Source organism: Gallus gallus, chromosome Z (genome assembly GCF_016699485.2).
Source record: "Gallus gallus isolate bGalGal1 chromosome Z, bGalGal1.mat.broiler.GRCg7b, whole genome shotgun sequence".
Classification (NCBI taxonomy): Eukaryota; Metazoa; Chordata; class Aves; order Galliformes; family Phasianidae; genus Gallus; species Gallus gallus.
In genome coordinates, this window is record NC_052572.1 from 15,986 (window position 1) to 32,460 (window position 16,475).

Below are 16,475 nucleotides of genomic sequence, written 5' to 3' on the forward strand. Positions count from 1 at the left end.
GTTTGGGGGCGTTAATAGGGCCCTATAAGGGGTGGGAGGGGGTTAATAGGGCCCTATAAGGGGTGTGGGGGCGTTAACAGGGCCGTATAAGGGGTGGGAGAGGGTTAATAGGGCCCTATAAGGGGTGGTAGGGGGGGTTAATAGGGCCCTATAAGGGGAGGGAGGGGGTCAATAGGGCCCTATAAGGGGAGGGAGGGGATAATAGGGCCCTATAAAGGGATTTGGGGACATTATAGGGCCCTATAAGGGATGGGAGGGGATCAATAGGGCCCTATAAGGGATGGGAGAGGGTTAATAGGGCCGTATAAGGGGAGGGAGAGGGTCAATAGGGCCCTATGAGGGGAGGGAGGGGGTTAATAGGGCCCTATAAGGGGGTTTGGGGGGGTAATAGGGCCCTATAAGGGGTGGGAGGGGGTTAATAGGGCCCTATAAGGGGGTAGGGGGGGTAATAGGGCCCTATGAGAGATGGGAGGGGATCAATAGGGCCCTATAAGGGGTTTTGGGGGGGTTAATAGGGCCCTATAAGGGGGTTTGGGGGGGTAATAGGACCCTATAAGGGGCGATATGGGGTCAATAGGGCCCTATAAGGGGTGGGAGGGGGTTAATAGGGCCCTATAAGAGGGTTTGGGGGGGGGGGGGAGGCGTTAATAGGGCCCTATAAGGGGGTTTGGGGGGGTAATAGGGCCCTATGAGGGATGGGAGGGGGTTAATAGGGCCCTATAAGGGGGTAGGGGGGGTAATAGGACCCTATAAGGGGGTTTGGGGGCATTATAGGGCCCTATGAGGGATGGGAGGGGGGTTAATAGGGCCCTATAAGGGGGGTGGGGGGGTAATAGGGCCCTATAAGGGATGGGAGAGGGTCAATAGGGCCCTATGAGGGATGGGAGAGGGTCAATAGGGCCCTATAAGGGGGGGGAGGGGGGGTTAATAGGGCCCTATAAGGGGGTAGGGGGGGTAATAGGGCCCTATAGGGGATGGGAGAGGGTCAATAGGGCCCTATGAGGGATGGGAGGGGATCAATAGGGCCCTATAAGGGGTGGGGGGGGGGTCAATAGGGCCCTATAAGGGGATTTGGGGGGGTTAATAGGGCCCTATAAGGGATGGGAGAGGGTTAATAGGGCCCTATGTGGGGAGAGAGAGGGTCAATAGGGCCCTATAAGGGGGTAGGGGGGTTAATAGGGCCCTGTAAGGGATGGGAGGGGGGTAATAGGGCCCTATAAGGGGAGGAAGGGGATAATAGGGCCATATAAGGGGGTAGGGGGGGTAATAGGGCCCTTTAAGGGGAGGAAGGGGGTAATAGGGCCCTATAAGGGGTGGGAGGGGGGTCAATAGGGCCCTATAAGGGGATTTGGGGGGGTTAATAGGGCCCTATAAGGGATGGGAGAGGGTCAATAGGGCCCTATAAGGGGTGGTAAGGGGTTAATAGGGCCCTATAAGGGGGTTTGGGGGGGTTAATAGGGCCCTATAAGGGGAAGGAGGGGGTCAATAGGGCCCTATAAAGGGTGGGAGGGGGTAAAATGGCCCTATAAGGGGTGTGGGGGCGTTAATAAGGCCCTATAAAGGGTGAAAGGGGGTCAATAGGGCCCTATAAGGGGGTTTGGGGGGGTTAGTAGGGCCCTATAAGGGATGGGAGAAGGTTAATAGGGCCCTATAAGGGGGTTTGGGGGCATCATAGGGCCCTATAAGGGATGGGAGGGGCGGGCAATAGGGCCCTATAAGGGGTGATATGGGGTCAATAAGGCCCTATGAGGGATGGGAGAGGGTCAATAGGGCCCTATAAGGGGGGGGGAGGGGGGGTTAATAGGGCCCTATAAGGGGAGGGAGGGGGTTAATAGGGCCCTATAAGGGGGTTTGGGGGGGTAATAGGGCCCGATGAGGGATGGGAAGGGGTCAATAGGGCCCTATGAGGGATGGGAGAGGGTTAATAGGGCCCTATAAGGGGGGTGGGGGGGTCAATAGGACCCTATAAGGGGTGTAGGGGGGTAATAGGGCCCTATAAGGGATGGGAGGGAGTCAATAGGGCCCTATAAGGGGGTAGGGGGTTAATAGGGCCCTATAAGGGGGTTTGGGGGGGTAATAGGGCCCTATAAGGGGAGGGAGAGGGTCAATAGGGCCCTATAAGGGGAGGGAGAGGGTCAATAGGGCCCTATAAGGGATAAAAGGGGGTTAATAGGGCCCTATAAAGGGTGTAGGGGGGTAATAGGGCCCTATAAGGGGGTTTGGGGGGGTAATAGGGCCCTATAAGGGGAGGGAGAGGGTTAATAGGGCCCTATAAGGGGGTTTGGGGGGGTAATAGGGCCCTATAGGGGATGGGAGAGGGTTAATAGGGCCCTATAAGGGGGTTTGGGGACATTATAGGGGCCTATAAGGGGGTTTGGGGGGGGTAATAGGGCCCTATAAGGGGGTTTGGGGGGGTTAATAGGGCCCTATAAGGGGGTAGGGGGGCATTATAGGGCCCTATGAGGGATGGGAGAGGGTCAATAGGGCCCTATGAGGGGAGGGAGGGGGTTAATAGGGCCCTATAAAGGGTGGGAGGGGGTCAATAGGGCCCTATGAGGGGGGGGAGGGGGCGTTAATAGGGCCCTATAAGGGATGGGAGAGGGTTAATAGGGCCGTATAAGGGGAGGGAGAGGGTCAATAGGGCCCTATGAGGGGGTTTGGGGGGGTAATAGGGCCCTATAGGGGATGGGAGGGGGTTAATAGGGCCCTATAAGGGGAGAGAGAGGGTTAATAGGGCCCTATAAGGGGAGGGAGAGGGTTAATAGGGCCCTATAAGGGGGTTTGGGGGGGTAAGAGGGCCCTATAGGGGATGGGAGAGGGTCAATAGGGCCCTATGAGGGATGGGAGAGGGGTTAATAGGGCCCTATAAGGGGGTAGGGGGGCATTATAGGGCCCTATGAGGGGAGGGAGGGGGTTAATAGGGCCCTATAAGGGGGTTTGGGGGGGTAATAGGGCCCTATAAGGGATGGGAGGGGGTTAATAGGGATCTATAAGGGGAGGGAGAGGGTTAATAGGGCCCTATAAGGGGTGGTAGGGGGTTAATAGGGCCCTATAAGGGGGTTTGGGGGGGTAATAGGGCCCTATAAGGGATGGGAGAGGGTCAATAGGGCCCTATAAGGGGTGGGAGAGGGTTAATAGGGCCCTATAAAGGGTGGGAGGGGGGTAATAGGGCCCTATAAGGGGTGGTAGGGGGTTAATAGGGCCCTATAAGGGGTGGTAGGGGATTAATAGGGCCATATAAGGGGGTATGCGGGGGTAATAGGGCCCTATAAGGGGTGTGGGGGCGTAATAGGGCCCTATAAGGGATGGGAGAGGGTCAATAGGGCCCTATGAGGGGAGAGAGAGGGTTAATTGGGCCCTATAAGGGGGTTTGGGGGGGTAATAGGGCCCTATAAGGGGGTAGGGGGGCATTATAGGGCCCTATAAGGGGTGGGAGGGGGGTAATAGGGCCCTATAAGGGGAGGGAGAGGGTTAATAGGGCCCTATAAGGGGGTAGGGGGGGTAATAGGGCCCTATAGGGGATGGGAGGGGGGGTAATAGGGCCCTATAAGGGATGGGAGAGGGTCAATAGGGCCCTATAAGGTATTTGGGGGCATTAATAGGGCCCTATAAGGGGAGGGAGGGGGTTAATAGGGCCCTATAAGGGGGTTTGGGGGGGGTAATAGGGCCCTATGAGGGATGGGAGGGGGTTAATAGGGCCCTATAAGGGGGTAGGGGGGGTAATAGGACCCTATAAGGGGGTTTGGGGGCATTATAGGGCCCTATGAGGGATGGGAGGGGGTCAATAGGGCCCTATAAGGGGTGTAGGGGGTTAATAGGGCCCTATAAGGGGGTTTGGGGGGGTAATAGCGCCCTATAAGGGGTGGGAGGGGGTTAATAGGGCCCTATAAGGGGGTAGGGGGGGTAATAGGGCCCTATAAGGGATGGGAGAGGGTCAATAGGGTCCTATAAGGGATGGGAGGAGATTAATAGGGCCCTATAAGGGGGTTTGGGGGGGTTAATAGGGCCCTATAAGGGATGGGAGGGGGTCAATAGCGCCCTATAAGGGGAGGGAGGGGGTTAATAGGGCCCTATAAAGGGATTTGGGGGCATCATAGGGCCCTATGCGGGATGGGAGGGGGTTAATAGGGCCCTATAAGGGGTGGGAGAGGGTTAATAGGGCCCTATAAAGGGTGGGGGGGGGCGTTAATAGGGCCCTATAAGGGGGTTTGGGGGCGTTAATAGGGCCCTGTAAGGGGAGAGAGAGGGTTAATTGGGCCCTATAAGGGGAGGGAGGGGGTTAATAGGGCCCTATAAAGGGTGGGAGGGGGTTAATAGGGCCCTATAAGGGGGTTTGGGGGGGTAAGAGGGCCCTATGAGGGATGGGAGAGGGTCAATAGGGCCCTATAAGGGGGTATGGGGGGGTAATAGGGCCCTATAAGGGGGTTTGGGGGGGTTAATAGGGCCCTATAAGGGATGGGGGAGGGTTAATAGGACCCTATAAAGGGGGGGGCGTTAATAGGGTCCTATAAGAGGAGAAAGGGCATTAATAGGGCCCTATAAGGGATTAAAGAGGGTTAATAGGGCTCTATAAGGGATAAAAGGGGGTTAATAGGGCCCTATAAGGGGGTTTGGGGGCGTTAATAGGGCCCTATAAAGGGTGGGAGGGGGTCAATAGGACCCTATAAGGGAGTTTGGGGGCGTTAATAGGGCCCAATGGGGTTCGGTAAGGGGAGGCTCTTTAAGGGGTCCTATGGGGGTTCCATGGGGGCCTTATGGGGTCTTATGGGGATCTGTGGGGTCTTATGGGGTTCTATGGGGTCCTTATAGGGGTCTATGGGGTTCTATGGGGGACTATAGGGGGTCTATGGGGTCTTATGGGGTAATATGAGCTCCTAAGTGGGTTTTAGGGGATATTATGGGGGTCTATGGGGTCTTATGGGGGGTCAATGGGGTCCTATGGGGTCCTTATGGGGGTTCTATGGGGTTCTATGGGGTCTTATGGGGGGTTTATGGAGTTCTATGGGGGCTTATGGGGGTTCTATGGGGGTCGTATGGGGTCTTATGGGGTTTTATGGGGTCCTTATGGGGGTTTATGAGGTCCTATGGGGGTCTATGGAGTCCTATGGGGTTCCATGGGGGTCTATGGGGTCTTATGGGGGTTCTATGGGGTCCTTATGGGGGTTTATGGGGTCTTTATGGGGGTTTATGCGGTTCTATGGGGTCCTTATGGGGGTCTATGGGGTTCTATGGGGTCTTATGGGGGCCTTATGGGTGCTGATGGGGGTCTTTGAGGTCCTATGGGGGCTTTATGGGATCTTATGGGGACCTACGGGGTCCTATGGAGGCTTATGGGGGGTTTATGGAGGTCTATGGGGTTTTATGGGGCGGTTTATGGGGTCCTATGGGGCCTTATAGGGTTCTATGAGGTCCTAAAGGGGCCTTATGGGATATCGTGGGGATCTATGGGGTCTTATGGGGGGTCAATGGGGTCCTATGGGGTTCTATGGGGGTCTATGGAGTCTTATGGGGGTTCTTTGGGGTTCTATGGGGTTTTTATGGGGGTCTATGGGGTCTTATGGGGTCCTTATGGGGGTTTATGACGTCCCATGGGAGTCTATGGAGTCCTATAGAGTCCTAAGGGGTCCTATGGGGTCTTATGGGGTTCTATGGGGTCCTTACGGGTCTCTATGGGGTCTTTATGGGGGTTTATGGGGTCTTATGGGGGCCTTATGGGGGTTTATGGGAGGTTTATGCAGTTCTATGGGGTCCTTATGGAGATCTATGGAGTTCTATGGGGTTCTATGGGGTTCTATGGGGTCCTTATGGCGGTCTACGGGGATCCTATGGGGTTCTATGAGGTCCTTATGGGGGTCTATGGGGTCTTATGGGGTAATATGAGCTCTTAAGGAGGCTTTAGGGGATATTATGGGGGTCTATGGTGTCTTATGGGGGGTTTATGGGGTCCTTATGGGGGCCTATGGGGTACTATGGGGTCCTATGGGACCTTATGGGGGGTTTATGGGGTTCTATGGGGGCTTATGGGGGTTCTATGGGGGTCGTATGGGGTCCTATGGGGTTTTATGGGGTCCTTATGGGGCTCTATGGGGTCCTATGGGGGTCTATGGAGTCCTATGGGGTTCCATGGGGGTCTATGGGGTCTTTATGGGGGTTTATGTGGTTCTATGGGGTCCTTATGGGGGTCTATGGGGTTCTATGGGGTCTTATGGGGGCCTTATGGGTGCTGATGGGGGTCTATGAGGTCCTATGGGGGCTTTATGGGATCTTATGGGGACCTATGGGGTCTTATGGAGGCTTATGGGGGGTTTATGGAGGTCTATGGGGTTTTATGGGGCGGTTTATGGGGTCCTATGGGGCCTTATAGGGTTCTATGAGGTCCTAAAGGGGCCTTATGGGATATCGTGGGGATCTATGGGGTCTTATGGGGGGTCAATGGGGTCCTACGGAGTCCTTATGGGGTCTATGGGGGCCTATGGGGTTCTATGGGGTTTTATGGGGTTTTATGGGGGTCTATGGGGTCTTATGGGGGCCTTATGGGGGTTTATGAGGTCCTATGGGGGTCTATGGAGTCCTATGGGGTTCTATGGGGTCCTATGGGGTCTTATGGGGTTCTATGGGGTCCTTACGGGTCTCTATGGGGTCTTTATGGGGGTCTATGGGGTCTTATGGGGGCCTTATGGGGGTTTATGGGAGATTTATGCAGTTCTATGGGGTCCTTATGGCGGTCTATGGAGTTCTATGGTGTCTTATGGGGTTCTATGGGGTCATTATGGGGGTCTATGGGGTCTTATGGGGTAATATGAGCTCCTAAGGGGGCTTTAGGGGATATTATGGGGGTCTATGGAGTCTTATGGGGGTTTATTGGGGTCCCCATAAATACCCCGTAGAACCGCATAGGACCCCCATAAGAGCCCCATAGGAGTCCCATAGGACCCCAAAAAACCCCCATAAAGACCCCATAGGATCCCGTAGGACCCCATAGGACCCCATAGGACCCCCATAAGAACCTCAAAAAACCCCATAGACCCCCATAGGACCCCGTAAGACCCCATAGGACCCCCATAAAACCCCAAAGACCCCATAGACCCCCATTGGACCCCATAGGACCCCATAGGACCCCCATAAGACCCCCATAGGACCCCATAGGACCCCATATACCCCCATAGGACCCCCATAGGACCCCCATAAGACCCCATGGACCCCCACAGACCCCCATTGGACCCCATAAGACTCCACAGACCCCCATAGGACCCTCATAGGACCCCATAGGACCCCATAGGACCCCATTGGATCCCATAAAACCCCCATAAGACCCCATAGACCCCCATAGGACCCCTATAGGACGCCCGTAGGACCCCCGTAGGACCCCATAGGACCCCCATAAGACCCCAAAGACCCCATAGACCCCCATAGGACCCCCATAAGACTCCATAGACCCCCATAGGACCCCGTAGACCCCATAGGACCCCATAGGACCCCCATAGGACCCCCATAAGACCCCATAGGACCCCACAGGACCCCCATAGGACCCCCATAAGACCCCAAAGACCCCATAGACCCCCATTGGACCCCATAGGACCCCATAGGACTCCATATACCCCCGTAGGACCCCCATAGGACCCCCATAGAGCCCCATAGGACTCCATAGACCCCCATAGACCCCCATAGGACTCCATATACCCCCATAGGACCCCCATAGGACCCCCATAGGACCCCTTAAGACCCCATAGGACCCCCATAAGACCCCAAAGACCCCCATAGAACCCCATAGGACCCCCATAGACCCCCATAGGACCCCATAGGACCCCATATACCCCCATAGAACGCCCATAGGATCCCATACGACCCCCATAAGACCCCAAAAACTCCATAGGACCCCATAGGACCCCCATTGGACCACATAGGACCCCATAGGACTCCATAGACCCCCATAGGACCCCGTAAGACCCCATAGGACCCCATAGGACCCCCATAAGACCCCATGGACCCCCAGAGACCCCCATTGGACCCCATAGGACCCCATAGGACCCCATAAGACTCTATAGACCCCCATAAGACCCCCATAGGACCCCATAGGACCCCATAAGACCCCATAGACCCCCATAGGACCCCTATAGGACGCCCGTAGGACCCCCGTAGGACCCCATAGGACCCCCATAAGACCCCAAAGACCCCATAGACCCCCATAAGACCCCCATAGGACCCCATAGGACCCCCATAAGACTCCATAGACCCCCATAGGACACCGTAAGACCCCATAGGACCCCATAGGACCCCATAGGACCCCCATAAGACCCCAAAGACCCCATAGACCCCCATAGGACCTCATAGGACCCCCATAGGACCCCCATAAGACTCCATAGACCCCCATAGGACCCCGTAAGACCCCATAGACCCCCATTGGACCCCATAGGACCCCATAGGACCCCCATAGACCCCCACAGACCCCCATAGGACCCCATAGGACCCCATATACCCCCATAGGACCCCCATAGGACCCCGTAAGACCCCATAGGACCCCATGGGACCCCCCGGCCCCTTACCTGGCCATGTTCCTATAAGCCTCTTCAGCCACCCCATAGATATGGGGGTCCATATCGCCCCTATGGTGACCGCTGTAGGCCCACAGCACGTCGTCCCCATAGAGGGGCAGCTCCTCGTAGGGGTTCAGCGCCACCAGCACGATGCCTGCCAATCACGAGCCGCCGTCGGTCCTCCAGCCCCGCCCACTCGGTCCTCCAGCCCCGCCCACCAGGTCCTCCAGCCCCGCCCCCGACACCCACACCCATTACAAATCCCTATTGGCAACGGTAAGTCCTCCAGCCCCGCCCACCAGGTCCTCCAGCCCCGCCCCCAGGTCCTCCAACCCCGCCCACTCGGTCCTCCAGCCCCGCCCCCAAGTCCTCCAGCCCCGCCCCCCACACCCACACCCATTACAAATCCCTATTAGCAATCCTAAGTCCTCCAGCCCCGCCCACTCGGTCCTCCAGCCCCACCCACTCGGTCCTCCAGCCCCGCCCCCATTGCCAACCCCTATTACCGAGCCCCACTCCTCCAGCCCCGCCCACTAGGTCCTCCAACCCGCCCCCAAGTCCTCCAGCCCCGCCCACTCGGTCCTCCAGCCCCGCCCCCAGGTCCTCCAGCCCCCCAACTCGGTCCTCCAGCGCCCCTCCTGAGGTCCTCCAGCCCCACATCCAAGTTCTCCAGTCCCCCAACTCAGTCCTCCAGCCCCACAACTCAGTCCTCCAGCCTCACCCCCAAGTCCTCCAGCCCCCAACTCAGTCCTCCAGCCCCACAACTCAGTCCTCCACCCCTCCCCCGAGGTCCTCCAGCCCCCCAACTCAGTTCTCCAGCCCCACCCCCGAGTCCTCCAGCCCCCCAACTCAGTCCTCCAGCTTCTCCTTCAAGTCCTCCAGCCCCCCAACTCAGTCCTCCAGCTTCTCCTTCAAGTCCTCCAGCCCCACAACTCAGTCCTCCAGCCCCCCCCAAGTCCTCCAGCCCCCCACCTCAGTCCTCCAACCCCACCCCCAAGTCCTCCAGCGCCCCAACTCAGTGCTCCAGCCCCACCCCCGAGTCCTCCAGCCCCACAACTCAGTCCTCCAGCCCCCCAACTCAGTCCTCCACCCCACCCCCATGTCCTCCAGCGCCCCAACTCAGTCCTCCACCCCTCCCCCAAGATCCTCCAGCCCCCCAACTCAGTCCTCCAGCCCCCCAACTCAGTCCTCCAGCCCCCCAACTCAGTCCTCCAACCCCTCCCCCAAGGTCCTCCAGCCCCCCTACTCAGTCCTCCAGCCCCACCCCCGAGTCCTCCAGCCCCACAACTCAGTCCTCCAACCCCAAAGTGAGGTCCTCCAACCCCACTTCCAAGTCCTCCAGCCCCCAACTCAGTCCTCCAGCCCCCCAACTCAGTCCTCCACCCCTCCACCAAGGTCCTCCAGCCCCCCAACTCAGTCCTCCAGCCTCGCAACTCAGTCCTCCAGCCCCACAACTCAGTCCTCCAGCCCCCCAACTCAGTCCTCCAGCCCCCCCCAACTCCTCCAGCCCCCCAACTCAGTCCTCCAGCCCCCCAAATCAGTTCTCCAGCCCCACAACTCAGTCCTCCAGCCCCCCACCTCAGTCCCCCAGCCCCCCAACTCAGTCCTCCAGCCCCCCAACTCAGTCCCCCAGCCCCACCCCCAAGTCCTCCAGCCCCCCAACTCAGTCCTCCAGCCCCACCCCCAAGTCCTCCAGCCCCACTACATGGTCCTCCAGCCCCCCAACTCAGTCCTCCAGCCCCCCAACTCAGTCCTCCAACCCCAATGTGAGACCCTCCAACCCCACCCCCAAGTCCTCCAGCCCCCAACTCAGTCCTCCAGCCCCCCAACTCAGTCCTCCAGCCCCACCCCAAGTCCTCCAGCCCCCCAAATCAGTCCTCCAGCCCCCCAACTCAGTCCTCCAGCCCCACCCCCGAGTCCTCCAGCCCCACAACTCAGTCCTCCAGCCCCCCAACTCAGTCCTCCAGCCCCCCAACTCAGTCCTCCAGCCCCCCAACTCAGTCCTCCAAATCAAAAGTGAGGTCCTCCAGCCCCACCCCCAAGTCCTCCAGCCCCCAACTCAGTCCTCCAGCCCCCCAACTCAGTCCTCCACCCCTCCACCAAGGTCCTCCAGCCCCCCAACTCAGTCCTCCAGCCCCCCAACTCAGTCCTCCAGCCCCCCAACTCAGTCCTCCAGCCCCCCAACTCAGTCCTCCAGCCCCACAACTCAGTCCTCCAGCCCTCCAACTCAGTCCTCCAGCCCCGCCCCCAAGTCCTCCAGCCCCCAACTCAGTCCTCCAGCCCCCCAACTTAGTCCTCCACCCCTCCCCCAAGTCCTCCAGCCTTACAACTCAGTCCTCCAGCCCCCCAACCCAGTCCTCCAGCCCCCCAACCCAGTCCTCCAGCCCCACCCCAAGTCCTCCAGCCAAACAACTCAGTCCTCCAGCCCGACTTCCGAGTCCTCCAGCCCCCCACCTCAGTCCTCCAACCCCACCCCCAAGTCCTCCAGCCCCACTACTCAGTCCTCCAGCCCCTCCCCCGAGGTCCTCCAGCCCCACAACTCAGTCCTCCAGCCCCGCAACTCAGTCCTCCAGCCCCCAAACTCAGTGCTCCCGCCCCACAACTCAGTCCTCCAGCCCCGCAACTCAGTCCTCCAGCCCCCCAACTCAGTCCTCCAGCCCCCCAACTCAGTCCTCCAGCCCCACCCCCGAGTCCTCCAGCCCCCCAACTCAGTCCTCCAGCCCCACAACTCAGTCCTCCAAATCAAAAGTGAGGTCTTCCAGCCCCCCAACTCAGTCCTCCAACCCCCCAACTCAGTCCTCCACCCCTCCGCCAAGGTCCTCCAGCCCCCCAACTCAGTCCTCCAGCCCCACTACTCAGTCCTCCAGCCCCTCCCCCGAGGTCCTCCAGCCCCACAACTCAGTCCTCCAGCCCCGCAACTCAGTCCTCCAGCCCCCAAACTCAGTGCTCCCGCCCCCCAACTCAGTCCTCCAGCCCCGCAACTCAGTCCTCCAGCCCCCAAACTCAGTCCTCCAGCCCCCCAACTCCGTCCTCCACCCCTCCCCCAAGTCCTCCAGTCCCCCACCTCAGTCCTCCAGCCCCCCAAATCAGTCCTCCAGCCACCCAACTTAGTCCTCCAGCCCCACAACTCAGTCCTCCAGCCCCACAACTCAGTCCTCCACCCCTCCCCCAAGGTCCTCCAGCCCCCCAACTCAGTTCTCCAGCCCCCAACTCAGTCCTCCAACCCCAAAGTGAGGTCCTCCAACCCCACTTCCAAGTCCTCCAGCCCCCGAACTCAGTCCTCCAGCCCCCCAAATCAGTCCTCCAGCCACCCAACTTAGTCCTCCAGCCCCACATCCAAGTCCTCCAGCCCCAGCTCAGTCCTCCAGCCCCCCAACTCAGTCCTCCAGCCCCACTCCCGAGTCCTCCAGCATCCCAACTCAGTCCTCCAGCCCCACAACTCAGTCCTCCAGCCCCACCCCCGAGTCCTCCAGCCCCCCAACTCAGTCCTCCAGCCCCGCAACTCAGTCCTCCAGCCCCCCAAATCAGTCCTCCAGCCACCCAACTCAGTCCTCCAGCCCCACTTCCAAGTCCTCCAGCCCCCCAACTCAGTCCTCCAGCCCCATAGCAAGGTCCTCCAGCCCCCCAACTCAGTCCTCCAGCCCCGCAACTCACTCCTCCAACCCCCAACTCAGTCCTCCAGCCCCACCCCCGAGTCCTCCAGCCCCGCAACTCTGTGCTCTATCTCTCCTCCAAGGTCCTCCAGCCCCCCAACTCAGTCCTCCAGCCCCCGAACTCAGTCCTCCAGCCCCATATCCAAGTCCTCCAGCCCCCCAACTCAGTCCTCCAGCCCCGCAACTCACTCCTCCAACCCCCAACTCAGTCCTCCAGCCCCACCCCCGAGTCCTCCAGCCCCGCAACTCTGTGCTCTATCTCTCCTCCAAGGTCCTCCAGCCCCCCAACTCAGTCCTCCAGCCCCCCCCCCCCCCCCCCCCCACCCCACATACCGCAGTAGGTGTAGATGAGGTTGGACTCGACAAAGCGCACGCGGAGGCTGTGCAGCACTGCGGGCTCATGGAGGTGGCTGAGGGCCGTCAGGTCGTTCTGCCCCACCAGGATGTCCGGGTTCCGCAGGAAGGGCAGCCCGTCGCCATCGGGGCCGATGGGGAGATCATAGAGCTGGGGGGGGAACCATAGAGAGGGGAGCGTTGGAGGACCGCGGGGACCATAGAGTTCTGGAGGACCGCGGGTACCATAGAGTTTGGAGGACCATGGAGGTCCATAGGGAAGCATAGAGAGGGGCGCGCTGGAGGACCGCGGTTACCATAGAGTTCTGGAGGACCATGGAGGCCCATAGGGAAGCATAGAGATGGTCGGTCTGGAGGACCGCGGGGAACCATAGAGGTTTGGAGGACCATGGAGGCCCATAGGGAACCATAAAGAGGGGCGCGCTGGAGGACCGCGGGGAACCATAGAGTTTGGAGGACCATGGAGGCCCATAGGGAACCATAGAGAGGGGCGCGCTGGAGGACCGCGGTTACCATAGAGTTTTGGAGGACCATGGAGGCCCATAGGGAAGCATAGAGAGGGGTGCGCTGGAGGACCGGGGGGAACCATAGAGGTGTGGAGGACCATAAGGAACCATAGAGTTTGGAGGACCATAAGGAACCGTAGAGTTTGGAGGACCGCAGGTACCATAGAGTTTGGAGGACCATGGAGGCCCATAGGGAAGCATAGAGAGGGGCGCGCTGGAGGACCGGGGGGAACCATAGAGTTTGGAGGACCATGGAGGCCCATAGGGAACTATAGAGAGGGGAGCGCTGGAGGACCGCGGGGAACCATAGAGGTGTGGAGGACCATAAGGAACCATAGAGTTTGGAGGACCATAAGGAACCGTAGAGTTTGGAGGACCGCGGGTACCATAGAGTTTGGAGGATCATGGAGGTCCCTGGGGACCATAGAGATGGTCACTCTGGAGGACTGTGGGGAACCATAGAGCTTTGGAGGGCCGTGAAGGCACATGGAGAACCATACAGATGGTCAGGAGGACCAGGGGAAACCATAGAGTTTTGGAGGACCGTGAAGGCGCATGGGGAACCATAGAGATGATCGGTAAGGAGGACCAGGGGGAACCACAGAGTTTTGGAGGACCACGAAGGCCCATGGAGAACCATAGAGATGGTCACTCTGGAGGACTGTGGGGAACCATACAGTTTCGGAGGACCGTGAAGGCCCATGGAGAACCATAGAGATGGTCAGAAGGACGGGGGGGAACCATAGAGTTTTGGAGGACCGTGAAGGCCCATGGGGACCATAGAGATGGTCACTCTGGAGGACTGTGGGGAACCATAGAGTTTTGGAGGACCATGAAGGCCCATGGGGAACCATAAAGATGATCGGTAAGGAGGACTGGGGGAAACCATAGAGCTTTGGAGGACCGTGAAGGCGCATGGAGAACCATAGAGATGGTCAGGAGGACCGGGGGGAACCATAGAGCTTTGGAGGACCGTGAAGGCCTATGGGGAACCATAAAGATGGTCAGGAGGACCGGGGGGAACCATAGAGTTTTGGAGGACCGTGGAGGCCTATGGAGAACCATAGAGATGGTCAGGAGGACTGGGGGAAACCATAGAGTTTTGGAGGACCGTGAAGGCCCATGGGGACCATAGAGATGGTCAGAAGGACCGTGGGGAACCATAGAGTTTTGGAGGACCGTGAAGGCGCATGGAGAACCATAGAGATAGTCAGGAGGACCGGGGGGAACCATAGAGTTTTGGAGGACCGTGAAGGCCTATGGGGAACCATAGAGTTTTGGAGGCCTGTGCTTACGGTGCCATCTTCCAGCTGGAGGTGGAGGCTCCGATCGCCGTCTTTGTAATCCTGGGTGATCTCTGCTGACTTCCACACCTCTTCGGGGTCGGGGATCCAAACCCGGGTGAACTGCATGGGGGGGAGAGAAAGAAGTTTCAAGTCAAGGCTCGCGTTGGACCTCCAAGACCATAGAGTTGGACACAAACAGGCCCCAAGGAGAAGCACAGTCCTCCATGACCATAGAGACTGACCCAAACAGGCCCCAAGAAGAAGCAGAGACCTCCAAGACCATAGAGTCTGACCCAAACAAGCCTCAGCAAAAACCACAACCCTCAAAGACCATAGAGTCCGACCCAAACAGGCCCCAAGGAGAAGCAGAGTCCTCCAAGACCATAGAGTCTGACCCAAGCAGGCCCCAAGAAGAAGCAGAGACCTCCAAGACCACAGAGTCCGACCCAAACAGGCCCCAAGGAGAATCACAGTCATCCATGACCATAGAGTCCGACCCAAACAGGCCCCAAGAAGAAGCAGAGACCTCCAAGACCATAGAGTCTGACCCAAACAAGCCTCAGCAAAAACCACAACCCTCAAAGACCATAGAGTCCGACCCAAACAGGCCCCAAGGAGAAGCACAGTCCTCCATGACCATAGAGTCCGACCCAAGCAGGCCCCAAGAAGAAGCAGAGTCCTCCAAGACCATAGAGTCCGACCCAAGCAGGCCCCAAGAAGAAGCAGAGTCCTCCAAGACCATAGAGTCCGACCCAAACAGGCCATAAACAGAACCACAGTCTTCTAAAACCATAGAGTCCAACCCAAACAGGCCGTAAGCGGAACCACAGTCCTCCAAGATCACAAAGTTCGACCCAAACAGGCCATAAATGGAACCCCACTCCTCCAAGACCATAGAGTCTGACCCAAACAGGCCCCAAACTGAACCCCAGACCTCCAAGACCATAGAGTCCGACCCAAACAGGCCATACACGGAACCCCCAGTCTTCCAAAATCATAGAGACTGACCCAAACAGGCCATAAACGGAACCCCAGTCCTCCAAGACCATAGAGTCCGACCCAAACAGGCCATAAACAGAACCACAGTCCTCCAAGACCATAGAGTCCAACCCAAACAGGCCATAAACGACACCCCCCCCCAGTCCTCCAAGACTATAGAGTCCAACCCAAACAGGCCATAAACGGAACCCCAAGTCTTCCAAGACCATAGAGACTGACATAAACAGGCCCCAAACTGAACCACAGTCCTCCAAGACCATAGAGTCCGACCCAAACAGGCCGTAAGCGGAACCACAGTCCTCCAAGACTACAGAGTCTGACCCAAACAGGCCATAAACGGAACCCCAGTCCTCCAAGACCATAGAGACCGACCCAAACAGGCCATAAACGGAACCACAGTCCTCCAAGACCATTGAGTCCGACCCAAACAGGCCATAAACGGAACCACAGTCCTCCAAGACCATAGAGACTGACCCAAACAGCCCATAAACGGAACCACAGTCCTCCAAGACCATAGAGACTGACTGAAACAAGCCGTAAGCGGAACCAAAGTCCTCCAAGACCACAGAGTCTGACCCAAACAGGCCCCAACAAGAACCACAGTCCTCCAAGACCACAGAGTCCGACCCAAACAGGCCGCAACCAAAACCAGTCCTCCAAGACCATAGAGTTCAAACCAGACAGGCCCCACCCAGAGCCCAAACTCGATGGTCAACCCGGGTCACCCTCAATGGGACCGAAGTCTTAAAGGGGCCACACCGCCGCGGACCCCACCGCCCACAGAGCAGCACAGGAGGGGACGCCCAGGTGGGGCCGCGGCCCCTTTAAGACACGGAGTGCAAATGTGGGTCAGCGCTGATTGGCTGCGGCCCAAAGTGGGGACACAAAGCAGAGCGGAGATGAAAGGGGGGGGAGTCCTCCAGCCCCACAACTCAGTCCTCCAGCCCCATAGCGAGGTCCTCCTGCCCCACAACTCGGTCCTCCAACCCCATAGCGAGGTCCTCCTGCCCCACAACTAGGTCTTCCAGCCCCATAGCGAGGTCCTCCAGCCCCATAGCGAGGTCCTCCAGAGCAACAGTGAGGTCCTCCAGACCCATAACAAGGTCCTCCAGCCCCACAACTCAGTTCTCCAGTGAACAGTGA

General features: G+C 58.4%; 1 protein-coding gene across 1 annotated transcript in view; it reads right to left on the reverse strand.

Annotated features, from left to right (window-relative positions):
• Positions 1 to 16,475, reverse strand: part of LOC121108491 (unconventional myosin-Vb-like) — a gene marked incomplete at its 3' end in the record, with an annotated part of 32,770 nt that overhangs the window by 12,189 nt on the left and 4,106 nt on the right. Inside the window, exons 2-4 of the mRNA XM_040656199.2 lie at positions 14,343 to 14,453; positions 12,521 to 12,692; positions 8,544 to 8,688 (exon numbers count right to left, since the gene is read on the reverse strand). Of these exons, the coding sequence (XP_040512133.2) occupies positions 8,544 to 8,688; positions 12,521 to 12,692; positions 14,343 to 14,453 (428 nt within the window). The remainder of the gene's footprint in view (positions 1 to 8,543; positions 8,689 to 12,520; positions 12,693 to 14,342; positions 14,454 to 16,475) is intronic.